The 25,725-nt window shown below is 53.3% G+C and overlaps 1 protein-coding gene across 7 annotated transcripts in view; it reads left to right on the plus strand.

Annotated features, from left to right (window-relative positions):
• Nucleotides 1-25,725, plus strand: part of OGDH (oxoglutarate dehydrogenase) — a 70,107-nt gene that overhangs the window by 16,214 nt on the left and 28,168 nt on the right. For 4 of the 7 annotated variants that reach the window (XM_028095409.2, XM_028095414.2, XM_028095412.2 and 1 more), the window contains exons 3-5: nucleotides 9,007-9,198; nucleotides 10,723-10,825; nucleotides 25,520-25,635. In XM_028095409.2, the coding sequence (XP_027951210.1) occupies nucleotides 9,007-9,198; nucleotides 10,723-10,825; nucleotides 25,520-25,635 (411 nt within the window). Of the gene's footprint in view, nucleotides 1-8,091; nucleotides 8,254-9,006; nucleotides 9,199-10,513; nucleotides 10,605-10,722; nucleotides 10,826-14,495; nucleotides 14,584-25,519; nucleotides 25,636-25,725 lie in introns of those variants that run through there. The other 3 variants (XM_028095413.2, XM_028095410.2, XM_028095415.2) reach the window with 3 other exon arrangements.

Here is a 25,725-nt window from a genome sequence, read left to right on the forward strand (position 1 = left end):
TGTGGGTTGTGCGGTGTGGGCTCCGTGCCCTGAGGGCTGGTCCCGTCGTCTCTCTCCTTTGTTGACGCAGACTCGGTTCATATCTGGTGGAAACAACAATTTTAGCATCTGCCCTCCCTGCCCTGCTACACTCAGCTTTCCAGTTATTTTTTTGACTTTTTATGATGTTTTCAAACAAATGGTAGAAAGAAGAGAGTAAAGCGAGCCCCTGCGAGTAGACCCATGTCCAGCCTCGACAGCACTCCACAGTTTGCCAGTTTCCAGAACCCCTTCCTGCCCCACTTGTTTTTGCTTGTTGGTTTTGCTTGGGTGGGGGCCCAGGGGAGTGTTTGAAGCAAATCCAGACCCGCGTCATTTCGGCACGACTCTCACTAATGGGAATGTTGTCTTCACCACACCTAACAGACTTCACAAGATAACTCGCCAGCATCTACTTCTCAGCGTCAGCCAGCTGTGCCTCTCTTAAAGTGTATGTGCTTTTTCTTTGTTGTTTTTTTTTAAGATTTTATTTGTTTGTTCAGCAGAGAGAGAGAGAGCATTAGCAGGGGCAGAGGCAGAGAGAGAAGCAGACTCCCTGCCGAGCAGGGAGCCCGATGCGGGGCTTGATCCCAGGACCCCGGGATCATGACCTGAGCTGAAGGCAGACACAACCCACTGAGCCACCCAGGCACCCCATGTGTGCTAGTTTTTAAAGAAGACTTGTATTTTCAAATGTTTCATCGTGAACATTGTTTGTGGTGACGTACGTGAGCAATTCTGAGCTGGAGCCCCTCGTGCTCCTGGTGCCCAGGCGGGCGGCTGGCCCCGACTGCACCCCTCCCCGTCGTCACCTCCAGTCTAAACGCCTTGTCAAGCGTGGCCCACCGTTGGACCCCATTAGGAGCCCTCAGCAGGGGCCTGTTGTGTCAGCACGCGAAGTCTCCCTCATCAGGGTCTCAGCCATGTTGGGGACAAGTCAGATCTTTAAGTCTTAGAAACACATAGAATGAAAACCAGATTGCCCTATCAGTATTTAAGACAAGCAGGTATTGGGCACTGCCAAGCCCCATTTGTGCGCGGAGGCACGCCCCCCCACCCCCCACCCCAGGTGGAGCGTGGTGTCAGCCCCACCAGGCAGGACCCTGGCTTGCTCCCGGTGCTGGAGCTGGAAGGAGGGCCTTCTCTGCCTCTGGCCATCCCCAGAGCCTCAGAGCTTGCTTTCCCTGCCAGGCCTTCTTAGTGGCCTCAGCCCACTTCCGAAATACTATCTTCTTCCTGTTAACCACACCCATTTCTTATGCCATCGGGGCCGCTCCAAGGGTAGTGACAGCTCTGGTCCCTCGTGGTCACTGCACCAGAGGCAGTCTCCACCCTCAGTCCCACCTCCTGGGGCCTGGGCCATTTTGCCTCTTCCTCCTGTGCTCATGAGACACAATCCTGTCGTTTTGTTTTAGGGGGGCAGACAAGCAGAGAAAAAACACATCATCCCCAGTTCACAGTGACACGTGCCTTCTCATCCTGCAGTTTTGAAACCTCCTTGGCTGTGCTCAGAGACCTCTGTGCCAGCCTTGGCGACAGACACACATATAGTGCAGGTCCGTGGGGTCCTTTGTGGATTTCGGTGATGGAGGCCGTGAAGCAGCGGTGACACTCTCCCTCGATGATGCTCAGCTTCCGACATCAGAGGTACCTCCACCACGGTGGTTTGTGTATGGAGTCACCCAGTAGGCAGAGTACCTTCGCTAATGGCAGCACGTACCTCCAGGGGGCCTCACTTGGACAGTTCTGGTAGGGAGCTAGGGTTTGCAGCCTGTCACTGTCGGTCTGAGCGCGGTGGCAAGGGGCTGCGGGGAGACATGCTATGGCAGGGGCCTTGTGCACGCCGGCCTGGGCGCCACCTCTCAGGCCTCGGGCCGCAGGTCTGCCTCCCCTGGAGGGGGCTGTGGTGAGCCAAGCCCTGAGCAGTCTGAAGGTCTGCTGGCTCTTGGCTCTGCGGCCGTGCCCTCAGGGGTTGGGAAGGAGGCCTCTCCTCTACGTGGTCATGACTCCCAGACTCATATTCTCTGGGAACCTGCGGGGTGTGTGCTGCAGGCAAGGCCACGAGACAGCCCCCCGAGGTCCTCTCTGTCACGGTCCAAAGGGGCTGCCAGCCTTCGTCTTGTGCAGAGGCCAGGGAGCGGTGGTCAAGGTCAGCAGATTGCACAGGGCAGAGCTGAGGCAGCGTTCCTTTGTTCGTCTTGACGGGTTGCTGTGGTTCTGCCCACACGCCCTCACAGAGGGAAGGTCACCGAGCTCGTCTGCAGACATTCCCTCACCTGTGCTCTGCTGGGCTTTCAACACGACAGTGTCGCTCTGAGATCAGTTCTCTTGGTTTCTGTGACCGAGGGGTACCCAGGCAGAACCCCCAATTTTAACTGCTTGCAGTATAGACAGTTCCGTGGCAACAAGTCAGGCAGGCCCAGACTCCAGGGCATGGAGTCCCTGCCTCCCAGACGTGGTGCTGGGCCAGGGCCAGGTGCGGCCCTGCCAGTGGACGGAAGGGGCAGAGCCACACGGTGGGACCTTGGGGCAGGCACACACGGTGTTTTCAGGGAAGGCTGGGACCCAGCAGTTGGCACAAAGAGGGCACATCGGGCACGTGTGGGGACTGTCCAGTGCAGCCTTTTCGTGCACAGCAGGGACACGAGACATGTGACCGCACGCCATGGCTGGACTGCTGGGCACAGTAATCTGAACGCATACAACACGGTGCAGAGCTTCAAGCACACCTTCTAAGCTGGAGGACCTGTGTGCGGGGGGTGCTGGAGAGGATGGGAGCCTCAAAGCACCACTGGCGGCCCGAGAGCCACCAGTGACCACCCTTAGCCACTGCCTGTCCATCTGTTTGACTGAATTAGCCTGAAGCAGCCAAACCCTTGCTTCAGGATGGCCAGTGGCCACTTATTGCCCTGACTTTCATGCTCATGGCAGTTAGGAAGCATTGTTAATACCAGGACTTAATAATGCAGTTGTTTGTCAAGGTGCTGGGGTCCAACCCAGACCCAAAGTTCATCAGCCTCGGTCTGGCCTTTGAGCCCAGGGTTTGGTCCAGTCCAGAGGCTGCCTTACTCACTCCCCACTCACTGGATTTACGTCAGGGTCCTTGGCAGGGCGCTGGCACAGGGCGGTGGTGGCATCAGGTGACATGTACCAGACCGAGATGTGTTGCGCGGGCGTGTAGGGCCAGGTGAAGCAGCATCTGAAAGAGACTTTGGACAGGAGGAAACAGGGTGGTCGGCCCAGAAGCCAGCGGCGTGGAATTGCGTGGCTAGAGTAAAATCAGTAACCCCAGGGTTGAGTGTTGATCTCAGCTTCTGGAACAAATCCAAATATCCTGCGGCTGCTTTTCACAGTGTGAGAAGGTGTGCAAGTACAGGGGTGTCTCCCTCAGCTTGCGGGTGAGGATCTGGCACACATACAGCTGAAGTGGCTTCCCTGGCCCTGCCCAGCCTGTGGGAGGCAGGCTCGCCGCCACGGTGCACTCGCTGCGCATGGGGCCCTTAGGTCACTCACTGCGCTGGCTGCCATGTCACACACACCCTGGGGGCCTTCCAGGCGGGTGAAAGGGTTCGGGGTGGCATGTTTGCCGCTCCTCCAGACCCTGAAGCGCTCCATGAACAGTCTCTGATGGGAACTGCACAGCCAGGAACTGGGCCCTGAGGTGCCTGTGATCTGCTGACAATACATAACTGAGGGCAGAGTTCACTTGCCTCACTGACCCCTCACACCTGTGTGCCACATTCATCAGCATCAGCACCTTTTCCAGGTGAGGTGGAGCCTCTGGATTCTGGAGGCCACAGGCGTTTACAGCTGACACCCCACCTGACACCCCCACCTGCCACCCCGCCGATACTGCACCTGACATCTCCCTCAATACCCCACCTGACACCCCTGCCTGCCACTGCACCCAACACCGCACTGACACCACACCTGCCACTGCACCTAACACCCCACCTGACACTGCACCTGACACCACGCCTGCCACTGCACCTGACACCCCCCCAACACTGCACCTGACACCACACCTGCCACTGCAGCTGACACCCCCCCAACACCGCACCTGGCACCACACCTGACACCCCCCCACACACACCGCACCTGGCACCATACCTGCCACTGCACCTGACACCCCACCTGACATTGTACCTGACACCCCCCCCGACACTGCACCTGGCACCATGCCTGCCACTGCACCTGACACCCCCTGACATTGCACCTGACAACACACCTGACACCCCCCCCAACACCATACCTGGCACCACGCCTGCCACCGCACCTGACACCCCCCCGACACTGCACCTGACACCCCACCTGGCACCACGCCTGACACTGCACCTGACACCACAGCTAACTTGTCAGACTGTTCACCCTGTGGAGGAGTCTGAACCTGTCTGAATTTGACTCTACTGTGTGCAAAGCCTGGAGTAGCCTCCTTAGGACGTTGCAGAGGAAAAGGGACATGTGCGCAGCCTTCAAAGGGCTTCCTCTGCTTAGGTAGAGATGGTGTGTGATGACCAGGAGAGCCCGTCATGGGTACGGGAGGTCTGGGAGGTTGGCAGGGTGTGGGGGTGATGGATTTTGGAACAGAGCTTCGTAGGCTATAGGTGAATGCTTTCGTTTACGTAAAATTGAAAATAAGAATTCTAATGTCGTTTCAACCATAATACTCTACTCATTCACACTTAAAACCTACCGTGTTTTGGTGAGGTCGTTTTAGCAACAAGTGATGGTCTCAGCTCCGCTGATGGCTGTCCCCTCTTCCCACGTGGCCTGTGGCCTGGCTCCATCCAACTCTGCAGTCTTGTCTCTACCGGGTCACCCTGTCCTGCAGGGCTCATGGCACTGGCTGCCCCTGAAGTGCCATCTTCCACCTTTGCCCCCGTGCCTGTCCCGAATTCCCATGCTCACTCCTGTTCCTGCCGTTCCTGAGGGAGGGGTTCTGTGTGGTCGTCCACCTGTCCCCAAACCTGAAAAGCAGGCTGCGCAAAGGCAGCCTCAGCGGGTGTCCATGGGATTAAACTTGTGAGTGACAGTGCTCACCTTGTCACAGAGCACTGCCTGCGCACGTCCTGAGTGCCTTTGGGAAGACCGCTCCTGCGCGGGCAGAACATCCCTGGAAGCCTCCCGTCCTGCTGGGTCGAGGAGCTGGCCCCCCGGAGGCAGGCGCCTTCTCTCATCCTCCTGGTGGTCAGGCCACCACTCCCTCTCCAGCGGTGCACAGAGGACAGAGTGTCCGTTAGCAGCCACTGGTAGGTTCAAGGGCAGGCAGGGGGACGGAGAGTTTCGTCGGTGGGTTAGTTGTGCGCCAGAGGCGGATGGAGAGGTTGGCGACAGGGTATCTGGACCCCGGCATGAGTCTGTGGCGGCTGGTGGCTTGCATGGCACTTGGAGGAGGCAGTGAGCGCATGGCTGGACGGGGTGGGCTGGGCCTCGTGCCCAGCTGCGTCTGACATAGAAGGCCACCCTCTGGGCCCAAGTACCGCAGCCCCAGACCGCAGCCAGGGTCGACTGTGCCTTGTTGGTCGTGGATGTTCCAGAGACTTTGCCGGTCGCGCTCTTAGAGTCTGTGCTGTGAAATCTGCCCCACTGGCCGGTCCCTGGACTTCTTTCACTTCTGCTTTGTCGCTGCAGTTACTGCTGGAGCCACAGGGTTGGGGTGTCCAGACGAGGAATGAGTTTGGCTCGGAGAGGAACACGAATGTGCCGCGTGCGCATGTGCACACGCACACTCAGAAGCCTGGGGCCACTCGCCTCAGCGGCATGACGGCCTCACACTGCCAGCCTCAAGGAGCAGGTGGGCAGGGGCAGACATCCTCTTCTGGAAGCTTCCTCCTCCAGAGGGAGGGGCTCCCCTGACAGGCCGCTGCAGCCTCGCAGCCCCCTCTCCACCAAGTATGGCAGCCGGCGAGCTTGCAGGTCTGTAAAACCTGCTGCCCAGGTGTGCACCAGCGAGGGCTGCACCCCTCAGACAGGAAGCCCTCTCTGGGTGATGACAAGGCCCCGTGTCCCTCCCTCCCCCCCCACCCCCCGTGTTCGGGTGCCAGGGGTGAGGGAGGGAGAGAGGTTCCTTGGGCAGCAGAAACCATTGGAGGGATGGAAGCGGCTCTGTGGGGTGGTGAGGCCTGCAACCAAAACATGACCTCCACTTCCAGAGACATATTCAGTCAGCTTTGGTGAGGTCTGAGTGACCCTGAAACGTGCCCGTTTTAGGTTGAGGGGCGATGGGTGTGCAAGTGCGTGCAGTCACGCCACCCCGGACTCCCGCTGCAGAGGTCTGCATGTGAAAGCCTCCCGGGTCTTGGTGGAAGGCGGCTTGCTGCTGTTGGGGGGGGGTGTCCAAGCCGGCTGGGTGTGGGGGTGAGTGATGGGAGGCAGGCGCCGCATTCCCACCGTGGTCCTGCTGCTGGCTCCCCGTCCTTGCAAGACTGGCATGAACCAGTTTCTTCTGACCGCCTCCGGTACCAGCAGAGTTTGCGGCTGTGCGTTTGTCCTCAGCCAATTGGAAATCACCTGGAGTTTTATTCCAAGCACAAAAGAAGGTCAGAGAGAGGAGGCCTGATTGAGAGGTGGCGATTGCCTGTGCCCCCCACTTCCTGGACCTGGGCTGGATGGGGCCCCTGCAGCTTTTGTCTCTGGCTGTGCCCTCTGCCTCTGCTGGAGAGGCCTTTCGTGTCTGCATTTCCTCGGCAGGGTGGGCGGGTGAGCGATGGTGTTTACATGAGGGCTGCCCGCTGACCCATGTCCCTGCAGCCGTCCCCATGGCCTGGCCATCCAGTGCTCTGGGTGGCATGCTGTTGGCTTTTGCCTCATTGCCGCCTCCGAGGGGCTCCTTCTGGGCCAGGCCCTCAGTCACTGGAGGCCTGGACGGAGGCCAGCGAGAGCCCTGGGCCAGAGCCCCACCCCAGATGCAGGGGCTCACTCGGACATGCTGGAAAAGCTCCACAAGGTCAGAAGTATGTGGGGGGTCCGGTGTGTTAGCTCCTTGTGTCCTTGTAGTGAAGCAGGTGGGAGCAGAGAGGCAGCGTTCCCTTCCCTAAGGAGTCGATACTCAGGTGGCCTCTCTTTCCCTCCCAAAATGAAGGCAGCTGTCTTCCCTCATGAACACGCTGCCTTTCACCCATGTCGGAGGAGGGCCAGAGAGTTGGCGGCACCAGTTTGAGGGGTGAAGGGTGACGGGATGGCCTGGGCCCCCGAGTCCTGGATTGCAGAGGGTGCCCCGGCTATCAGTTTTCATGGCACAAGGGGCTTTATGTCGGTGTTAAGGCAGGTGCCAGGAGAGAGCCCCACATCCTGTCTACCATCAGCTGACACGCTAAAAATTAACCAGAAAGATAGAAACAGTAAAACCCGGACTAATGAGTTAAAACATTTTAAAATTGTTATTGAGACACAAAATCACATGAAGTGTACAACTCCATGTTGGATGGTCATCCCGCTAATGGTTTGATTTTTAAAAATTATGTTTTCTGAACACACAAGGAATATGTTCTTATTGTAGAATGATTTAAACGTTCTGCAAAGCTTCCTCCAAAGCAGTTGTAGGGAGAGGCCAGACTGCTCCACGTGACGCAATGCGCCAGGCCTGCGCTGGTGACAAGCCTGTGACGGGTCAGTCAGGGGCCCCAAACAGCCCTGAGCAGAGCCTGCCTGAGAAAGCCAGAAGACCATGAGGACCCACGCCATGGCGTTAGTCCACATATGGGCCACCCGTGCGATGCCCCCCGAGCCCCGGCCGAGCTCCTCGGGACGGCGTTCCGGTAGCTCCTCCTGGGATGGTGAGCACAGAAGTCCAGCGGTGTTTGTCATGGGTCTCAGTCTGCTTACTACAGGAAGATCCTCAGACGCTGAGGAAGGACGACATTTTTGTGTGTCTGAACTTGCTGGTTTTCAATAGTGTTCTTTTTTCCAAAGGAATGTTACTAAGCCTTCATTTCTCTGAGCTCAGAAATATGTTTTTTTGGAAACCTTACATCTTTGCTTGAGGTGATAAATTGTTACAGTTCATGGTATCTCTGTAAATTGCAAATGGAATCTTTCAAGCACAGAATACCGAGAACAGAAGGTCAGAAGGAAATGAGATCGTTCGTGTTAGCACAGAGGAAATCACAAGCAGCGGTAACACCAGTGAAGTTCTTGCTGCCCACAGACTACGTTCTGAGAGTCTTTAGCCACGTGATTCGATCTCTGCAACAGACCTGCGAGGGTTACACACGGGTGTCTTCCCTCCTCTTACAGGTGACAGAGCACAGGAAGTTGGGTGACTCCCCATGTATCGGAGCTGAGATCCCAAGTTCAGTCTCTGAGCCCGCACCCCCGCGTCTCCTAAGTGGCCCTCCTGAATTACGGACAAGGCTGTTTCTCTAGCAGTCAGTGAAGGAGCATGGCAGGCTTCCAGATACGAGCCCTGGGCTCCTTACAAGGGCCCCAATTCCATCTTGCACCTGGGAACACAAGCATGAGCAAGGCCAGCCCGGGCCCCCCAAGACTGTGCCCAGCCTCTGGGTCTGGAGAGACACTTGGAATGCTCGGCCCCCCTCAGGTGGTCCCGTCGGCGCAGCTGCAGACAAGGGCCAGGAGCACTGGTCTTCCAGATAACCGGGCCGGGGCCAGATGGGGCGGGAAGGCCTCTGTTTACCTGTATCCCAGGCCGCCTGCCACGGAAGCAGTTGGCATGTCACTGGAGTGCCGCAGAGCTGCACAACCTTGGGCCTTCGGGGTTTTGATGGAAGGGCAGCCTTATATCATCTGCGTCTTAGGGGTGGGGGGTAAGAGGGGGCATCCCGGGGGAATAATGGAAGCAGGGCCCCACCCTTCTGGGGTGGAATCGGGCTGTCCAGCGTAGGAGCAAGTCGGCCCCACCAGCCTGCTGGTGGGTGAATATAACCAGGACGTGACTTGCCTGCCAAGAACACTGTTCTTTGGGGCTAAAAATGAGTCCTACATCCTAGGTGAGCCATGGGGTAATGCGAATTCCTTCTTTGTCTTTAGTCATGGGACATTTTTTTCCGCAACACCAATGCTGGAGCGCCGCCGGGCACCGCCTACCAAAGCCCGCTCCCCCTGAGCCCGGGCGCCCTGTCTGCCATGGCGCGAGCACAGCCCCTGGTGGACGCCCAGCCCAACGTGGACAAGCTGGTGGAGGACCACCTGGCAGTGCAGTCTCTCATCAGAGCCTACCAGGTAAGGCCCACCCACCGGCCGGCAGTACATCAGTAACGGAGGGCGCCCCAAGTGACTTGTCTTGGAACCAGGCACCTCTCCCTGCCCGGGAGCCTGGGGAGGCAAACACGAAATATGCCAGGGGCGGAAGAGCGGGACAGACAGTCTGACCCTGCTTGAGCACGTCCTTGCTGCCTGTAGCACCTGCCCTGTAAATAGCTCCCGATTTCTTTCCACAAGTTGACAAGAAAAACTGGTGGGCAGGGAAAAGCAGTCCTTGCCGGTCTGTCAGGGGGACTGCTGATAACCAGGAGGGAGCAGTGACCGGAAGGGGTGTGCCCCCTTCTCAGTCGCCAGCACCCACGTACGACAAGAGGAAACGAACCCGTAGAGTTTGGGACAAGCAGAGCCCATGGGTGCATGAGAGGTGGGTGAGGGGCAGGGCGGCCTCCAAGAGCCTTCCAGTTAGCAGTCCATGCCATCAGAGGCTGTTGGGCAGGACACGTGGGGCTCCCCCCACCTTTCTCCACCTGGCAGGGAAGAGCCCAGAATTCAGACCGGAACACCTGTTCTGAGAGTAGCTCTGAGGACAGGAGAAGAAGTCAGGCCTGGGGGGAGTCCTTTCCAGGGTCCCTAGGCACCTGGGCTCCCCTGCTGCTGCCTCTTCCATGGACCACATGGAGTTCTTGTCTCTCCTGGGTACGTTTCCAGGAGACGCCACGGGTCGGGACAGCAGGTCCTGGTGAGTGGACAGACGCTCCGAGCCATGTGGCCGGCATGGCCGTGTGCTCTGGAGCATTGTTCAGTGGGCATTTCTGGAGGAAGGAAGTGCATTTGGTGTGTTCTGACTGTTGCCTGCCTCGTGTAGCCTCAGTAGCTTCACACAGTCGCAGGTCCCCCTTGGCAGCCACCCCCTCTCAAACTGCTAGCAAACAGTCGTGGGTCAGGTAGCCAAGACTTGAAGTTGGGAGGGATTGTCTTCCGCCTTTGGCTTCTTAGACAGTTCAGATCAGAGACCGAAGCCCTAGCGCCCTTCGGCGGGGCCTGGGCTCCGCTCCTTGGGGCACTAACATGCTGAGGTGCACGGCCCCATGCAGGCACAACCACGTCCCACTTCATTTACCAGGGGAACTGCAAGGGTCCCCAGAACTGCCAAGTTTACTGTGACCCGAGTTTATCTCTTTTTATAAGCACAAGACACTTTCACGATAAAATATTTGAAGGCTTTTTTTTTTAACTAATTTTGTTAGTTTGGGTTCAAGTTTGACCGAGTGTAACTTTTCCCCCCCACAGCCCGCGGGTCTTGCTTAACGACTGCTTGTGTTATTGCTTCCAGGTCAGGGGTCACCACATTGCAAAACTTGATCCTCTCGGAATTAGTTGTGTAAATTTTGATGATGCTCCGGTAACTGTTTCTTCAAACGTGGGTGAGAATTAATCTGTAAATGCTAATTTTAATGTAATTTTACTTTTTTTTACCCCTTCCCTCTTTTTTTTCTCCTGTCCTTTTGTGTGTGTCCCCCTACCTCGCTGGCCCGTCCGTAGATACGAGGGCACCATGTAGCGCAGCTGGACCCCCTGGGGATTTTGGACGCCGATCTGGACTCGTCCGTGCCCGCTGACATTATCTCCTCCACAGACAAACTTGGTGAGGGTCTGGGAGCGGCCAGCGCTGCGCTGCTTAGCTGCTCTGCGTCACAGCTGTGGCGGCCAGGACGTCCTCAGACGGAGGGGAGAGGCTCTTAAGTTTCCTTCGTTCTGATCACTTGAAATTTAGCATGTTTGGGGCAAGTTACTTTTATCCCAGCTTTTCAGCCAGACTCCATGAGCTCAATTGTCTGAGTCTCAAAATTGGAGAGTAAAATTTGGGGCAGACAAGGTTTGTGGCACCGAGGAAAAGATGACCTCCCGGGCAGGGGGGTCACCTGACATGCCAGACGCCGGCTCTGCTGGCTTGGTTTCCAAGTCCTGGTTCAGCATAGCCTCCGCCCGACGACGCGGCCTCACTGCGTGCTGGGCTCCTTGGCACACGGCACGGCCTGCCTTTAACGGGCGGGTTCCAGAGCGCGCTGTGCACTGGGTGTTGATTCCTAAACGCTGGTGATCACACTGAGGAAGGAAACTTTGGAAGGCACCCCAGCGCGCGGGGAGGTGCGTGGCGCTCAGGCAGTTGCTGTCACGCGTCCCTGCTCCCTCCTCTGCCACCAGGAAGCACACACAGGGGCACGGCTGGGCTCACCCTGCAGTTGCTTTCTCAAGTTAATCTGCTCTCAGTCACCGTGCCGCTAACCTGTGCTGAGATGACTGATCCGGAAATGGCCAGATGCCCACCGGACGCACTGTGCATGCTAATAAAACTCACAATTGCCTCCCTGCCCTAATACTGCTCTCCGGGAGGGGATGGAACTCACCTCCTCGAGCAGTGGTCTCTAACCCTCTGTGATGCCCCAGCACTCTGTAGGCACCCCTGGGCTGTGGCGTGGGTGGTCAGCCTCGAGCCAGGTAAGGCGAGGTTTCTGATGGCATCGGCTCCAAGGTCCGTGTTAGCTAGCAGTCTGTCACCACTGTCTTCACTGGAGAAAGACCCCCCACTGCTGGGGGGGTCCAGGGCTGCTTCCCCTCTCCTTCTCCCACGCAGCCCCAGCGGCACCCCGCCCCACACAGCCTGTGCTCACCTGTCCTGAAGCCCCTCGGTGGCTCCCCCAGGTGTTGAAGTCCTGGGGCCTCTCTCCAGAGAGGGGTGAGGGCCTCTGACACCGTGAGGCATTCCAACAGGAAAGGGGGCACAGGAGGTAGGGGGCACCCTCTCCCGCCCCAAACTGCATCACCCTGTGGCTCATTCATGGTCGTCAGTTTCTTGGTATTAAAATGGGTGTTTTTTGGTGGTTCTCCGCTCTTCATTCAAACTTCGGGGGGTGGGGAGATGTAAAGCTGTGCTCGGTCCCACGTGAGACTGGTAAGGCAGGACAGAGCCGCAGCCTGCAGGCACCAGCAAAGGTTGCTTAGAGGTCCCCCGACAGTCCCAGCCCGGCTGGTCCGTGCAGGGACACTCCAGTGTCCCTGTCCCGGCGCTGGTCGAGGGCAGATGCAGAGGTGGGGGCAGGGCCTCTGTCATTCTTCCCAGTTTGCTCCCGGCCACCGTGGCCTCACCCTACATTCCCCCCCTAGAGTAGTGCCCTGAAAGTTTGTGATGCACGAGGAGAGCCACACAGATGTGGCCCCAGAGCCCCCCGGGCTCTTTTGAGGAAGAGATGCTGCCTCCCCTGGCCAGGAGCCCTTCAGAACCACCAGGACCAAGTCGGGGAGCAATCCCCTGCTTTGTAGAGGAAAGTGCATTTTCATCTTGAGAATTTGAAATAGTTGTGATGAATTCTTTCTCTGGGTGCAAAAAGCAGAAATAGTGAATCTGCAGGAAAGTTAGTTTGGAATTGTATCACCTTTGGTGCGTGCAGGTCTTCTGGAAAACAGCCGGTCCAGCCCAACTGCTGCTCATGGACCTGGACACTTCTGGGTACTTCCATGCCCCTCGCTTCCTCTGGGCCACGGGCCTGGCCTCAGAGTTAGCTCCCCGGGCGGGAGCCCTGGCTCAGCCAGGACCAGCCGTGTGTCTGCACCTCCTCATCTGTAAGGCAGCTTCAGAATTAAATAAACTCCTTAGAACAGTGCCTGGAGCTTCCTAAGCTCCACGAAGCTGTGAGCTAGTGCAATTGTTTACAATCTTTCGAGCTAGGTCGCTGCTAGGCTCTCTGGTAATGAGGTAAACTCAAGAAACCGAGGGACGGAGCACGCAGCCTGGGGTCACACCAGAGCTGATCGTGGTGAGGGAGCCCTGGAGCTGGGGCCAGAGCAGGGTGGCCTGCGTGTTCTGTGTGGGGCCTGCGTCCTTCTTGTGCCTCCTCTGGGCTGACCTCTCCTTTCTCCCTGTGGATGCAGGCAGTTTCTCCATCCCCTTGTGGGGAACCCAGGTTCGGGAGATGCTCGCTCCCCACACGTCTGAGAGCACGCTGTAGTGCTGGGGAAGCAGGTGGGTGGAGGGGCAGCAGTGGTCAGGCGTGAGCCCAGGGGGCAGCAGGCTATCTCCGAGGGCCACTGATGCTGGTCTGCCGCGCGAGCAGGGCTATGTCCGCTCCTAGTTTTTTAAATAAAGTAGATTGTGTGAAATAATTTCCATTAAGCTCTTGACCTTTGACTGGTTTGGAAGGTTGGGAATTGTGGGCCTAGGGTCCCTACCCTGATGTCACATGCATTCTCCTGGTCCCCAAAGTGACGGGTGGAGAGAATTCACGGGCAGGCTCTTACCTGTCACAGGAGACTCGGCGGGCGTGCAGGGCTCCTGGGTGGTCAGGATGCTGGGGTTACCAGCAGATGTGGCACACACACAGAACATACTGCCTTCCACCAGTGCAGCAGAAACATTGTTGAGGAGTGATGATGGTAATTAAGATTTTAAATTTAAACGAACGTCAGTACAGTTTCTCAACTGGTCCATAATTGGGTGGATGATTATTAGCAACAGGGTACCTTTCCCCAGGATGTGTTTTGTCAGGAGCCGGGTTCCAGGTAGGCCCCAGGAATGCATCCTCATCTGTACCCGGTTGCCCCGTCAAACCCACGCCCGTGGACGAGGGTCGGGAGCACTGACATGAGGTGCATGTTCCACCTTGAATCCCTCAGGAGGTCCGGACAGGATCAGGTTTCCTAGCGAGGCCTTTCTGGTTGGCCCTAAATTAGGGTTAGGGTGTGACTATCAATGGAAAGGTCCAGATAGGGAGTCCTGCAGGGTCAGGGTCATTGCTGTCTTCACTACAAACAAACTGTGTGTAGCCACACCTCTGTCCTGTGTGGGCATGCAGCGCTGGCTTTGTTCGGGTGGGGAGGGAGCTGAGCCACCCTCGGCTGGTCTGGGATGCGCAGAAAGGTCCCACTGACCTGCCTTCTGTGTCTTGCTTTCACGTGCAGTGTGTGAATTAGACTCCAGCTTTGATGTGCCGGCGCCTCTGGGTCTGTGTAGATGTGTACCGTGATTGCTCACGGGGACAGAGGTGACAGACATTTACTGCGATGTGAGGTTGAAACGTAATTACAGGGGAACTTGAAACCCATTCTGTAGATCACAGGGAGGAAACCATGACGCTTCTCTTGTTTGCCGTTGGTGTTTGCACACCGCCCGTCTCAGGAAATGAGCTTGAGCTGAGGTCTTGCGGGCTTAACTCCAGACCAGCACAGGAGAGCCAGCGCAGCCATAAAGCGAGCTCTTTGGTTCCCTGTGCGCCCACGAGCAAGGTCTGCACCGTGGCCGAGCAAGTGTGCAATAGCCACACTGTGTCAGAGCAAAGACAGCGTGCACACCATCCCACCAACTGCCCTCTGAGCTATCAGGGGTCAGCACATCACAGCACCGTGCAGGTAGGATAAGAGTGAAAAGTTTGGAATATGGTGAGAATTACCAAAATGCAACGCAGAGACAGGAAGTGAGCAAATACTGTTGGGGAAATGGGGCCCGTGGGTGTACTAGGTACAGGGCTGCCACAAAGTTGTAAATTCCTAAAATTTATAAAAGAAAGAAAGAAAAACACAAAAAACTCAGTATCTGTGAAGTGTGATCAAACAAGGTGTGCCTGTAGTTAAAAAGCCAAATCAGAAGTCCAAAATGGCAACACTTTGACCGTGTCAGTGGGCTAGCTCATTCCGGCGGGGCCAGGACTGGGGTCTCGCTGCCAGCCTGCTGACCTTCTAGAGCACTCGTGCCCACCACGGCCACTTTTGCTCCCCTGACATCTGGGGAGGGTAACTAAAACAGAGTTGATCTTTAGTCAGCTTTCGTAGTTTCGGAGCAGCACAGAGCAGTTCACTTGACACCTGTGGGCTGCCGTGTGCGGCCATGAGTGAAGAGCTGGGGGTCGGGCTCACACCGAGCCAAGGTCGCAGGGGCCATGCCGTGCAAAGGTGTCCTCCCGGACGCCCAGGCAGGCCGGGGGGCACTGTGGCCGAATCCCAGCCGCTCCGTGTCTCCAGCAGGGTCATGTGCTCATCAGGGAGTAACGTGTGGGTTGCAGGGACCCCCGTGTGCTCTCTGCAGATGACACAACACCGGCTGTTCGTGTCTTCTGTTAAATCTGCCAGGAAGTACAGATAAGAATGCCAGCATCCACAGAACCAGTACCCGGAATGAACAGATGTCAGCATTTGAAGACATTCCACATGTCACCTATAGAGTTTCTAAAGATAGGGCACGCTTGCAGTTCGCTGTTGGGGTGGGGCATGGTCCTCTGTCTCAATTCTGAGGATTGCAGGAGAAAAAGGAAGATTCTTTCTTCTTGCCCATAAGCAAGGCGTCCACACTTCTGTGAGGAGCTTGGATGATCTGTTGTCTTAAGAGCCACTGGCTCTATGGTCTTTGCTGGGTGCTGCTGTCCCCACGGGCAAGGAGTAGGGCTTGCCCACCCCAAGCAGGGGGCCCTGCCTCCTCTGACTCAGTTTTTGCTCTCCACCTCCAAGGCAGCGTCCGCTGGCCTTCCTCTGCACTGCCGGGCAGGGAGCAGCTGCGGTGACCGTGAGCACGCCCCCACCACTCAGCTGCCTGCCCTTGTGTGCCCTGCCGCCACAACCCTCCCAGACCCCGGTCCCCGGGGGACCAGGGTCAGGAGAAGGAAGGTGCTTTTTGTCTCCAGATGAACACCTTGGCTTTCACCAGCGGCCCTGAAGGCTTGCCGCAGGAGGACCGTGGGCAGTCCTGGGGCGGTTCTGTGCAGCTGAGCTCCCTCCCGGTTCTGCCGTGTCGCTGAGCGGGGACCAAGGACCCACCTCTGTCCTTAGAACCCGTCAGACTCTGGAGGGTTAGGGTCTAGCCCGTTATCTGCTGCCCCACTTGTGAGGACCGTCTGCTAGAAATTAGGCCTTTTCATTTTCTGTTCCCTGGTTTTGTCACCCCAAAGCTAGGTTGGGTGGGTTTGATTTCCCAGGAGAGCGCTGTGTCAGCCTCTTCTTCAGGACGAGGAAGCGAGGAGGTCTTTCCTGAGTCAGGAAGTGGCCTTTCCCTCCTTTGGGCTCACCTCATTCCAGCCGTTTCTGAGCAGTTCCCACAGGTACCCCAGTAGTGGCCGCTCCCTGAGCCCCACCCTGTCCCCCTTCGGTGTCTGTCTGTGTGACGGTGTCTGTGACCCCCGTGACCGCGGTGACGGTGCAGGGTTGGGATGGCCGGGTCCTGAACTAACTCTCGCTGTCTTTTTCCTTCTGCGCTCACCCACGCCACCTCACTCTGCCTCTCAGACCTTGCAGTGTTCAAGGAACGACTCCGAATGCTAACAGTAGGAGGTAGGAAAATAATGCGCCTTTCACCTTTCTGGAGCTGAGGACCTCATTTGAACAGGATGTGCAACTTTTCCTAGCATGCAATTTGGGGAAAGTTGACTGTTAATTGTACTGAAGTGCGTTGTCCCGTCATTCAGCTGTCACCCAGCAGGGATCGCCACTTCTGTGTCATACCTGTTTCTGTCCATTCTCACCCCCCCCCACCCCCCCCACCCACCCCCCCCCCCCCCCCCCCCGTGTGTCTTGCCTCCTCCGCTTGGCTGAGCTTGTTTTCTAGCGCAGGCTGCCTGGAGCTCCTGCCGAGCCGGCAGGGGGCGGAGGCCACACGGCATTCTGCATGTCGGCACACCCTTTCCTCCACCTCTGCACTGTGTCTTTGACTGGGCTCTGGATTCTTTCAGATTCTGCTTCCTGGGCATTTGGGATGAGACTTCTCTGTTGATCTTCCCATGTTTGAAGGATAATTGAAGTATTGATAAAAACTTACTCCATGAAGTAAGGAATCCTCAGTGACCCATGGTTCTGGGCAAAGCACCTTTGAAGAATCCAGAGTGAGGTGCTGGGGGCCATCTGCCTGTTGTCACTCCCCCGGTGGCCAGTCTTCCCTCCATGCTAGGTGGCCCTGAGAAGTTCTCGTTTTCCTCCATCTGATCGTAGCTGTGAGACCTCAGTTTTGATTACACTTTTTCTTTTTGCGATCATCATACATTAATACACAGTTGTAAGAATTCACAGGGAGCCTCGTGCCTCACAGCCAGTCCCACGGTGGTAATGTCTTGTACACCATAGCACACCCCACCAGGGTGCTGGCCACACGTCACCTCGTCACCTCGGGGGGCCTTCCTTAGCCACCCCCGCTTCTCCTCCATCCCACTCCCGTTTAACCCCAGCAGCCACTACCCTGGGCTCCATTTCTGTAATTCGTCAGTGCAAGAATGTTATGCAAATGCAATCACAGTGTGTAACATTTTGGAATTGCCAGTTTTCAATCAACCTGATTTTTCTGGGATTTGAGCCAGGTGGCTTTGTAATACTGGCTTTTCCCTTCTTGCTGAGCAGAACTCCTTGCCATGGGTGTACCACACTTGCTTCCACTATTCATTCACTCGGATGACCTTTGCATTGTTCCCATTCTTTGGCTAATCAGGTCTTTTGCCGGGCAAAATCTTAAATTCTGATAAAGTCTAGCTTGTCAGTGTTCCCTTTTATAAATTGTGCTTTTGTTGCCAAACCTCAGAACCCAGATTTTCTCCTATGTATTTTTTTTTCTTTAGGATGTATTTATTTATTTTAAAGAGAGAGTGTGAGTGGGGAGAGGGGCAGAGGGAGAGAGAGAATCTTAAGTAGGCTTCACACCAAGCAAGTAGCCTGACGCCGGGCTTGATCTCCCAACCCAGAGATCATGACCTGAACTGAAATCAAGAGTTGGCCTCTTAACCTTCTGAGCCACCCAGGCACCCCTCCTATCTATTTTTCTAATGGTTTTCTAGTTTTGCATTTTATATTTAAATCTACAATCCATTTTGAGTTAATTTCTGTATAAAACCTGAAGTTCAGGTCAAGGGGTTTTTTTTTGTTTTTTGCCTATGGATGTCTGGTTTCCCCAACACCTGGAAACTTTGTCTTCCCTCTGTTTAATTGCTTTTGCATTTTTGTCAAAAATCAGTTGGATTGACTTGCGCCGATCTGTTCCTGGATTCTCGATCCTTTCCTATAGTCTGTGTGTCTGCTCCCCAACCACTGTCACTCTCTGGGTTACCGTAGCTACTGAGCTTTATTTTCCTGCTTCAGAACTGTTTTGGCCTTTTCCTTTCCAGATGAATTTGAGAGAAGGCTTGTTTGTGTTTACAAAACAACTTGCTGAAATTTTGGTAACAATGGTGCTAAACCTACAGATCCATTTAAGAGAATTGGCGTGTTTACTCCATTGCCTCCCAATCCATGAACATAGTACACCTCTCCATTTATTTAGATCTTTTTTGATCTATTTCATCAGCTTTTCGTAGTTTTCAGTGTACAAGTCCTGTGTGTGTTTTGTTAGATTTATACCCAAGGTTCTTTTTCTTTTTAATTTTAGTGTCTACATATCATTACTAATATATAGAAATACAGTTGATTTTTGTGTTTATATTATATTCTGTGGCCTTGCTGAGCTCACTTATTCTAGGACTTTTTTTTTTTTTTTTTTGGTAGATTCCTTAGGATTTTCTGTGTAGATAATCATATCATCTGACAAGAGGAACAATTATTTCTTTCTTTTTAACCTGTGTGCCTTTCATTTCCTTTTCATGCCTAATTGCCTTGGCTAGAACTTTTAGCACTATGTTAAGAGTCCTGAGAATGTACATCTTTACCTTGTTTCTGATCTTAGGGGGAAAGTTCTGTCTTTCATCACCAAGTATAATATTAGCTATAGATTTTTTGTAGATCTTATCAAGTTGAAGAAGTTCCCTTCTCTTCCTATTTTTTTGCTAGTTTTTATTTTGAAGAAGTGTAAAAATCTTCTCCATCTATTGATACAGTCGGGTGATTTTTCTTCTTTAACTTCATAGTATGGCAGATTACACTGATTTTCAGATATTGAGCCAACCTTGTATCACTGGAATAAACTTCACTTGGTTGTGGTGCCAAATTCTTTTTAAATATTGCTGCACCTATGTATTTCTTGCATCTATATTAATCAGGGATATTGGTTTGTAATTTTTTTTCATTTAAAATGAGTTGTTGTTTTTCCTTTTCTGCTTAATATTTGAAAGAGATTTTAGAGCTAGTGTTAATTCTTTAAGCATTTGGTATAATTGTGCAACAAAACCATGTGGGTTTGGAGATTTCTTTTTCAGAAGCTTTTTATTTCAGAATTCAATGTCCTTAATAGTTGTAGAGCTATTGGGGTGCCTGGGTGACTCAGATGGTTAAGCATCTGCTTTCAACTCAGGTCATGATCCCAGGGTCCTGGGATCAAGACCCACATTGGGCTCTTGGCTCAGCGGGGAGCCTGCTTCTTGCTTTCCTTCCACCTCTCTCCCTGCTCATGTTCTCTCTCTCTCTATGTCTCTCTCTTAAATGAATAAAATAAAATAAAATAAGTCTTTAAAAAAAATATTGCAGAACTATTGCAAATTATCTGTTTCATACTGGGGGAGTAGTGGCAGTTCGTATTTGTTCTAGGAATGGTATGTTTCATCGGAGTTGTCAAGTGTACATATATAGAGTTGTTCATAGTATTCCCTTAGTATCTTGTTGATATCTGTGTGGTCTGTGTTGCTATCTTGTTTTGTTCCTGATATTGGTAATTTGTGTCTTTGTTAGTGTTTTCTTTTGTTTTTTAAGATTTTATTTATTTGAAAGAGAGCGTGTGTGCACAGAGGGAGAGTGAGAGGGAGAAGAAGACTCCCAGCTGAGTGGAGAGCCCGATGCAGGGCCCAAACCCAGGACCCCAGGATCATGACCTGAGCCGAAGGCAGACGCTTAACTGATTGAGCCACCCAGGCGCCCCTTTTCCTTTGTTCGTCTTGTTAGAGGTTTGTCAGTGTTACTGATCTTTTCAGAGAACCAGCTCCTTGTTTCGTTGACTTTTCTCTGTTGTTTTGCTGTTTTCAATGCAATTGATTTAAATAGATTTCTGTTCTTATCTTTATTATTTCCTTATTTCTCCTTTTTGTGTGGGTTTTTCCCCCTCCTTTTCTAGGTTCTTGTGGTGGGAGTTTAGATTACTGAGTTGAGCTTTTTCCTTTTTTTTTTTTTAAAGATTTTATTTATTTATTTAGAGAGAGCGAGGGAGAGAGAGAGTGCACAGGGTGAGGGGCAGAGGGAGAGGGAGAATGCCAAGCAGACTCCATGCTAAGCATGGAGCCTGATGCAGAGCCGATCTCACGACCCTGAGAGCATGACCTGAGCTAAAATCAAGAGTCAGACGCTTAACTGACGGAGCCACACTCAGACACCCTGAGACTTTTCCTCTTTTGTAATGTGTGTGTTTAGTGCCGTAAATTTCTCTCTGGGAAACTGCTTTAGCTGTCCCACAAATTTTGGTATGTCATATTTTCATTTTCATTCAGTTCCATGTATTGATACCCTTTAATACTTCCTCTGTCATCCATGGATTATTTAGGAGTGTGTTGTTTCATTTCTAATAATTTGGAGACTTTCCTTTTATCTGTTACTGATTTCTAGTCTGATTCCATTGTGGTTAGAGAATGCATTCTGTATGATTTCAGTTCTGCTAAATTTGTTGACCATTTTTTATGGTCCAGTGAACTGTCTGTCTTGGCATATGTTCCATGGGCACTTGGGAAGTACGTGTATTCTGCTGTTGTCGGGCGAAGTGTTCTGTAAATGCCCATTAGATCCTGTTGGTTGGTGGTTGTTGAGTCCTTCTATATCTTTGGCAATTTTCTATTTTCCTTTTAAATGAATTATTGAGAGAGAAGAGTTGAAGTCTCCAACTATACCTGTGGGTTTCTCTGTTTCTCCTTTCTTTCTTTTTTTTTCTTAAGGTTTTATTTATTTATTTGACACAGAGAGAGAGCCAAAGAGCACAGGCAGAGGGAAGAGCAGAAGGAAAGGGAGAAGCAGGCTCCCCACTGAGCAGGGAGCCTGATGCGGGGCTCGATCCCAGGACCCTGGGATCATGACCTGAGCCGAAGGCAGACGCTTAACCATCTGAGCCACCCAGCCACCTCTTTTTCTCCTTTCTCTCCTCAGTTTTTGGTTCACATTATTTGTAGGTCCATTATTGAGTGCATGCACAGTTGGGATTCCTCTGTCTTCTAGATGGATTGACCTATGATCGCGTAATGCCCCTTTCTGTGTCTAGTAATTTTCTTTGCTCTGATGTCTACTTTATCTGATAATAGTGGAGTGAGCTCTGCTTTTGATTGTGTTTACAAGTTATATCTTTTTCTATCCTTGTACTTCTAATCTGTCTGTGTCATATTTGAAGTGGGTTTCTTGTAGACAGGCATATCGTCAGGTCTTTTTTTATTTTTTAATCCACTTTGCCAATCTCTGTCTTCTAGTTGGCATATTTAGATCATTTATATTTAATGTAATTATTGATATGCTGGGGCTTAAGTCTAACATCTTGTCCTTTATTTTGTGTTTGTTTTCTTTTTCATTTCTCTGTCCTCTTTTTCCTGACTTCAGATGGGTTTTTAAGCCTGTATTTTAGAATTCCAATTTTATTTGTGTATGGTATTTTTATTCATATCTTTGTGTTTTTAGCAATTGTTTTCAGGCTTTTTAGTGGTCGTCTGGGTATGGTATTATATATACACAGCTTATCACAATCTACTGGTGTCATTGTTTTATGAGTTCAAATGAAGTGTAGAAAGTGTACTTTCCTCTATATCCGTTTACCTTTTTCATTTAAAATAAAATTGTTTTAAATATTTTCTCTACATGTTTAGAACCACATCAGACAGTGTCATAAGTTTGGCCTCGACCATCAGCCCTAAGTTAGAAGACCCAGGAGGAGAAGGGAAGTCTGGTTTATTAACCTGTACTTTTTTTATTTTATTTTATTTTAGATTTTATTTATTTATTTGACAGAGACAGAGATAGCAAGAGCAGGAACACAAGCAGCAGGAGAGGGAGAGCAGGCTTCCCTCCGAGCAGGGAGCCCAATGTGGGACTCGATCCCAGGACCCGGGGATCATGACCTGAGCCGAAGGCAGACGCTTAACGACTGAGCCACCCAGGCGCCCAACCTGTACTTTTTTTAAAAAAATTTTCTTTATTTGACAGAGAGACACAGCGAGAGAGGGAACATAAGCAGGGGGAGGAGCAGGCTTCCTGCTGAACACGGAGCCCAATGTGGGGCTTGATCCCAGGACCCTGGGATCATGACCCGAGGTGAAGGCAGACGCTTAACAACCGAGCCACCCAGGCGCCCCTAACCCGTACTTTTTATTCCATATTCTGTCTTCCTTCCTAAAGTCTAAGATCCCTTCTGATGTCACTTCCTTTCTCTGCAGAGAATTTTCTCTAGCCATTCCTGTAGGTGATAGACTGTCTTCATTCCCTGCAACTGAGAATGCTCCATTTCCCCTTCGTTCCTAAAGGGTGCCATCCCTGGACACGGGGCTCTGAAAAGTATGTGCCCCTGTCCTGCCCCCCCCCCCCGATGAGAAACCCTCTGCCTTCAAGTGTTTTTTTTCCCTCCTTTTATTCTGGCTGCTTTCAGGATTTTTTTCTTTGTCTTTAATTTTGAGAAGTGTAATTATGCTGTATTTTGGCGTGGTTATATTTGGGTTTCTCCTGTGGGCTCACGCTGCTTCTTAGATCTGTGGGTTGAAGTCTCTGGCCATATTTGGGGCATTTCAGCCATTATTTTCCAGGTCCCTTTTCTCATCTTCCCTCACCCTCCTCCCCTTCTGGGATTCATGGGCACAAACAAGAAGGCTTTTGTTTTATGTTACCTGTCCCCGAGGGTTTCTTCATTTCTCTCTGTTGTTCAGATTGGTTCATCTCTTTTGTTCTGTCTTCATGGTCCCTGGTTCTCTGCCCTCCAGCCCACCTGCCCAACTTTAATTCAGGTGATTGCATTTTGCAGTTTCAGACTTTGCCGTTTAGTCCTTTTCTGCATCTTCAGTTTTTGTAGATACTTGGCTTCCCACCGTCCCTGTAACATTCTGAGTGCTCACTAAAGTCGTCTGAGGATGGCTCCTGGAGAGCCCCAAGCGGGTAGTTCCAGTGTCCGTCTAGGAGCTAGTGTCTATTGGTTATCTTTCCGCATTCAGTCTAAGGGATTCCTGGTTCTTGTTGTGAGGGATTCTTTTCTTGAAACCAGAATGTTTGGGTATTACCAGACTTGGAATTGTACTCCGATCTCTGTTACAGCAGGGCCCGTTGAACACTGCCGTGGCAGGGAGGGGCCCTGGTGTCCACGGACTCTGCCGACGCCAGGATGGGGAAGTGGGCTGGTGCATCCTCTCCTGGAGGGAGCAAAGTCTGGGCTCCCTCCCTGTTGGTCCTTCCGTGAAACCCTGGGATGGAGCTGGACTTTGACATGCCTCGAAGCCTGCAGGGGTGTGGCTGGGCTGCAGTGTGTGCTACATGTTTGGGTAGAATAGAGCGGTCATTGTCTGAGTTCTCAGCCCTGCTCAGCTGCCCCTCTCCTGACCCTTTAGAGAGAGCAGTTTTCATTGGGGCTTTTTTGGTCTACATCTGGAGGAGTTCTCAGGTTGTTCTTTGCCCCAAGTTTGGGATGTGGGAGCCCAGAAGGAAATCTGGGGTCCTCACTGGCTGGTCAGCTGCCTTCTCCACCTTCTGGCTTTGGCTTATGTTTCTTTTACCTATGATGTCTGGGCTCTGTATTGCAGCTAGTGGGGAATGGATAGGAGTACGTCTGCTCCACTTTCCTGGAAGCACGTGTCCGAGAGTCAGTTTCTTGTGTGACTGAAGAACATAGCAGCAGGGCTGGCCGTTTGGAGGCTCAGCAGGACAGCCCGGGAGTGGTCAGCACAGGGTGACAGAGCCAAGGAGCTGCCCTCGCCCTGAGGCAGGGTCCTGCCAAGCTGAGGTTCCCTGGATCAGAGCGTTCCCGGAGCTGAGGAGCTGCCCTCGCCCCGAGGCAGGGTCCTGCCAAGCTGAGGTTCCCTGGATCAGAGCGTTCCCGGAGCCAAGGAGCTGCCCTCGCCCCGAGGCAGGGTCCTGCCAAGCTGAGGTTCCCTGGATCAGAGCGTTCCCGACGGGGTGTATACGCCTGTTCTCAGCATCTAGGAAGAATGGCCCCCACCTGATTCTGGCTGTCCTCCGTAAATACCACGAGCCGGGCGGTGAGCGCCCGGAGCCTCAGCAGACCTCTGCGGTGGCCCGTCCCCATTCTGGGTAGAATAGCAGCAGGAAAGGGGCACGTGCGTTTCTCCAAGCCACCGCGGCCGTCACTGCCCCCATGTGAAAAAGCGTTTGTTTCAAGAAAGCACAAAGGGTTTGGAAAACGTAGAATTTGCTTTTAAGACTTAAACAGTGTGTGCTGAGGTGCTAAATGCATACAGGCTGTGGTCCCCATGGCAGCTTGGATGGGCACAGCTGGGCATTCCTGGCCCCCACGCGCCCAGGGAGTCAGCACTGGGCTGGGGCCTGCACGTGGGCGCTTCTTCAGCCCTCCCAGTGGTTCTGCCTGCAACGGCCGGAGGCCCGCTCCCGGCCCTCCTGTGCCGTCACTGCTCAGTCAGGCTGACACGAGGACAGAGTGTGACCTTGCACAGCCGGGTGTCCCGGGCCGCGGTGCGCTGGCGTCCTGCACATTGGTGTGCCCTGGTGCATCCGCCTCGCCCAGCCGGCATGAGTTCTCAGGGTCAGGGTCAGCGGGAGCCCAGTCTTTGGTGCCACCCAACAGTCCTCCAGCCTCTTCCCCACGATGGTCGCCATGATGGGAAACAAGCCCGTCGTGCCTGACAGAGAGCCCTTCCTTCGCGTGGTGTGTCAGTTCAAAATACGCTGTCAGAGGTGCCTGGCGTAGCGGGTGCTGCGGGACATGCTGGTGACGAGTCAGTAGATCTGTGTTAGTGGGGGTCGGGGAAGCCTGCCGAGTGCCCTGTACAGGACGGGTGCAGACAGGTGGTCAGAGCAGGGGGCAGCCGTCACCCCTGCCTCTGTCCCCCCAGCTCCTGTCCCCTCCTCACACGGGGCCCTTCCACACCAGGTCCTCAGTCTCTGCTTGAACCCCCTCCTTAACTACTTCTCATTTGCTTTCCGATTAACTTACCCAGTGCCTTTTCAAGTCAAAATTTGTGTCCCTGGGGCCTTGAAAGACATTTATGTCTAGATTATGAATAATTAGTGCACTGGACTAATACACGCATAATATGAATTTTATTCTTGTTGAAGCTGTGATGGTAGTAATATTCTCAGCTTCTGTTTGTTGCTACAGTTTGTGTTTCTGGCTGTAAAATATTACTTATTTTCACGTATATCAGAGATTTTTATGATTTTTTCTCTTCTCTTTTCTCTCCTCCGGGGAGTCCCTTCCCCTTTCCATAAACTGTGGCCTCCGTGTGGCTGTGCCCGTCTCTCCTCACCCCTGCAGGGTTCTATGGCCTGGACGAGTCCGACCTGGACAAGGTCTTTCACCTGCCCACCACGACGTTCATCGGGGGGCAGGAGTCGGCTCTTCCTCTACGGGAGATCATCCGGCGGCTGGAGGTAAGGGCACGCGGTGGCGTCCACGGAAATCTCGTGCACTTGCCTGAAACCTGTGTTGGCAGGAGGCCTCCTGACGTGCTTATTTCTCTT

This window comes from Eumetopias jubatus, unplaced genomic scaffold (assembly GCF_037043125.1).
Source record: "Eumetopias jubatus isolate StellerSeaLion01/CBP00866 unplaced genomic scaffold, mEumJub1_p1.0 scaffold_14, whole genome shotgun sequence".
Classification (NCBI taxonomy): Eukaryota; Metazoa; Chordata; class Mammalia; order Carnivora; family Otariidae; genus Eumetopias; species Eumetopias jubatus.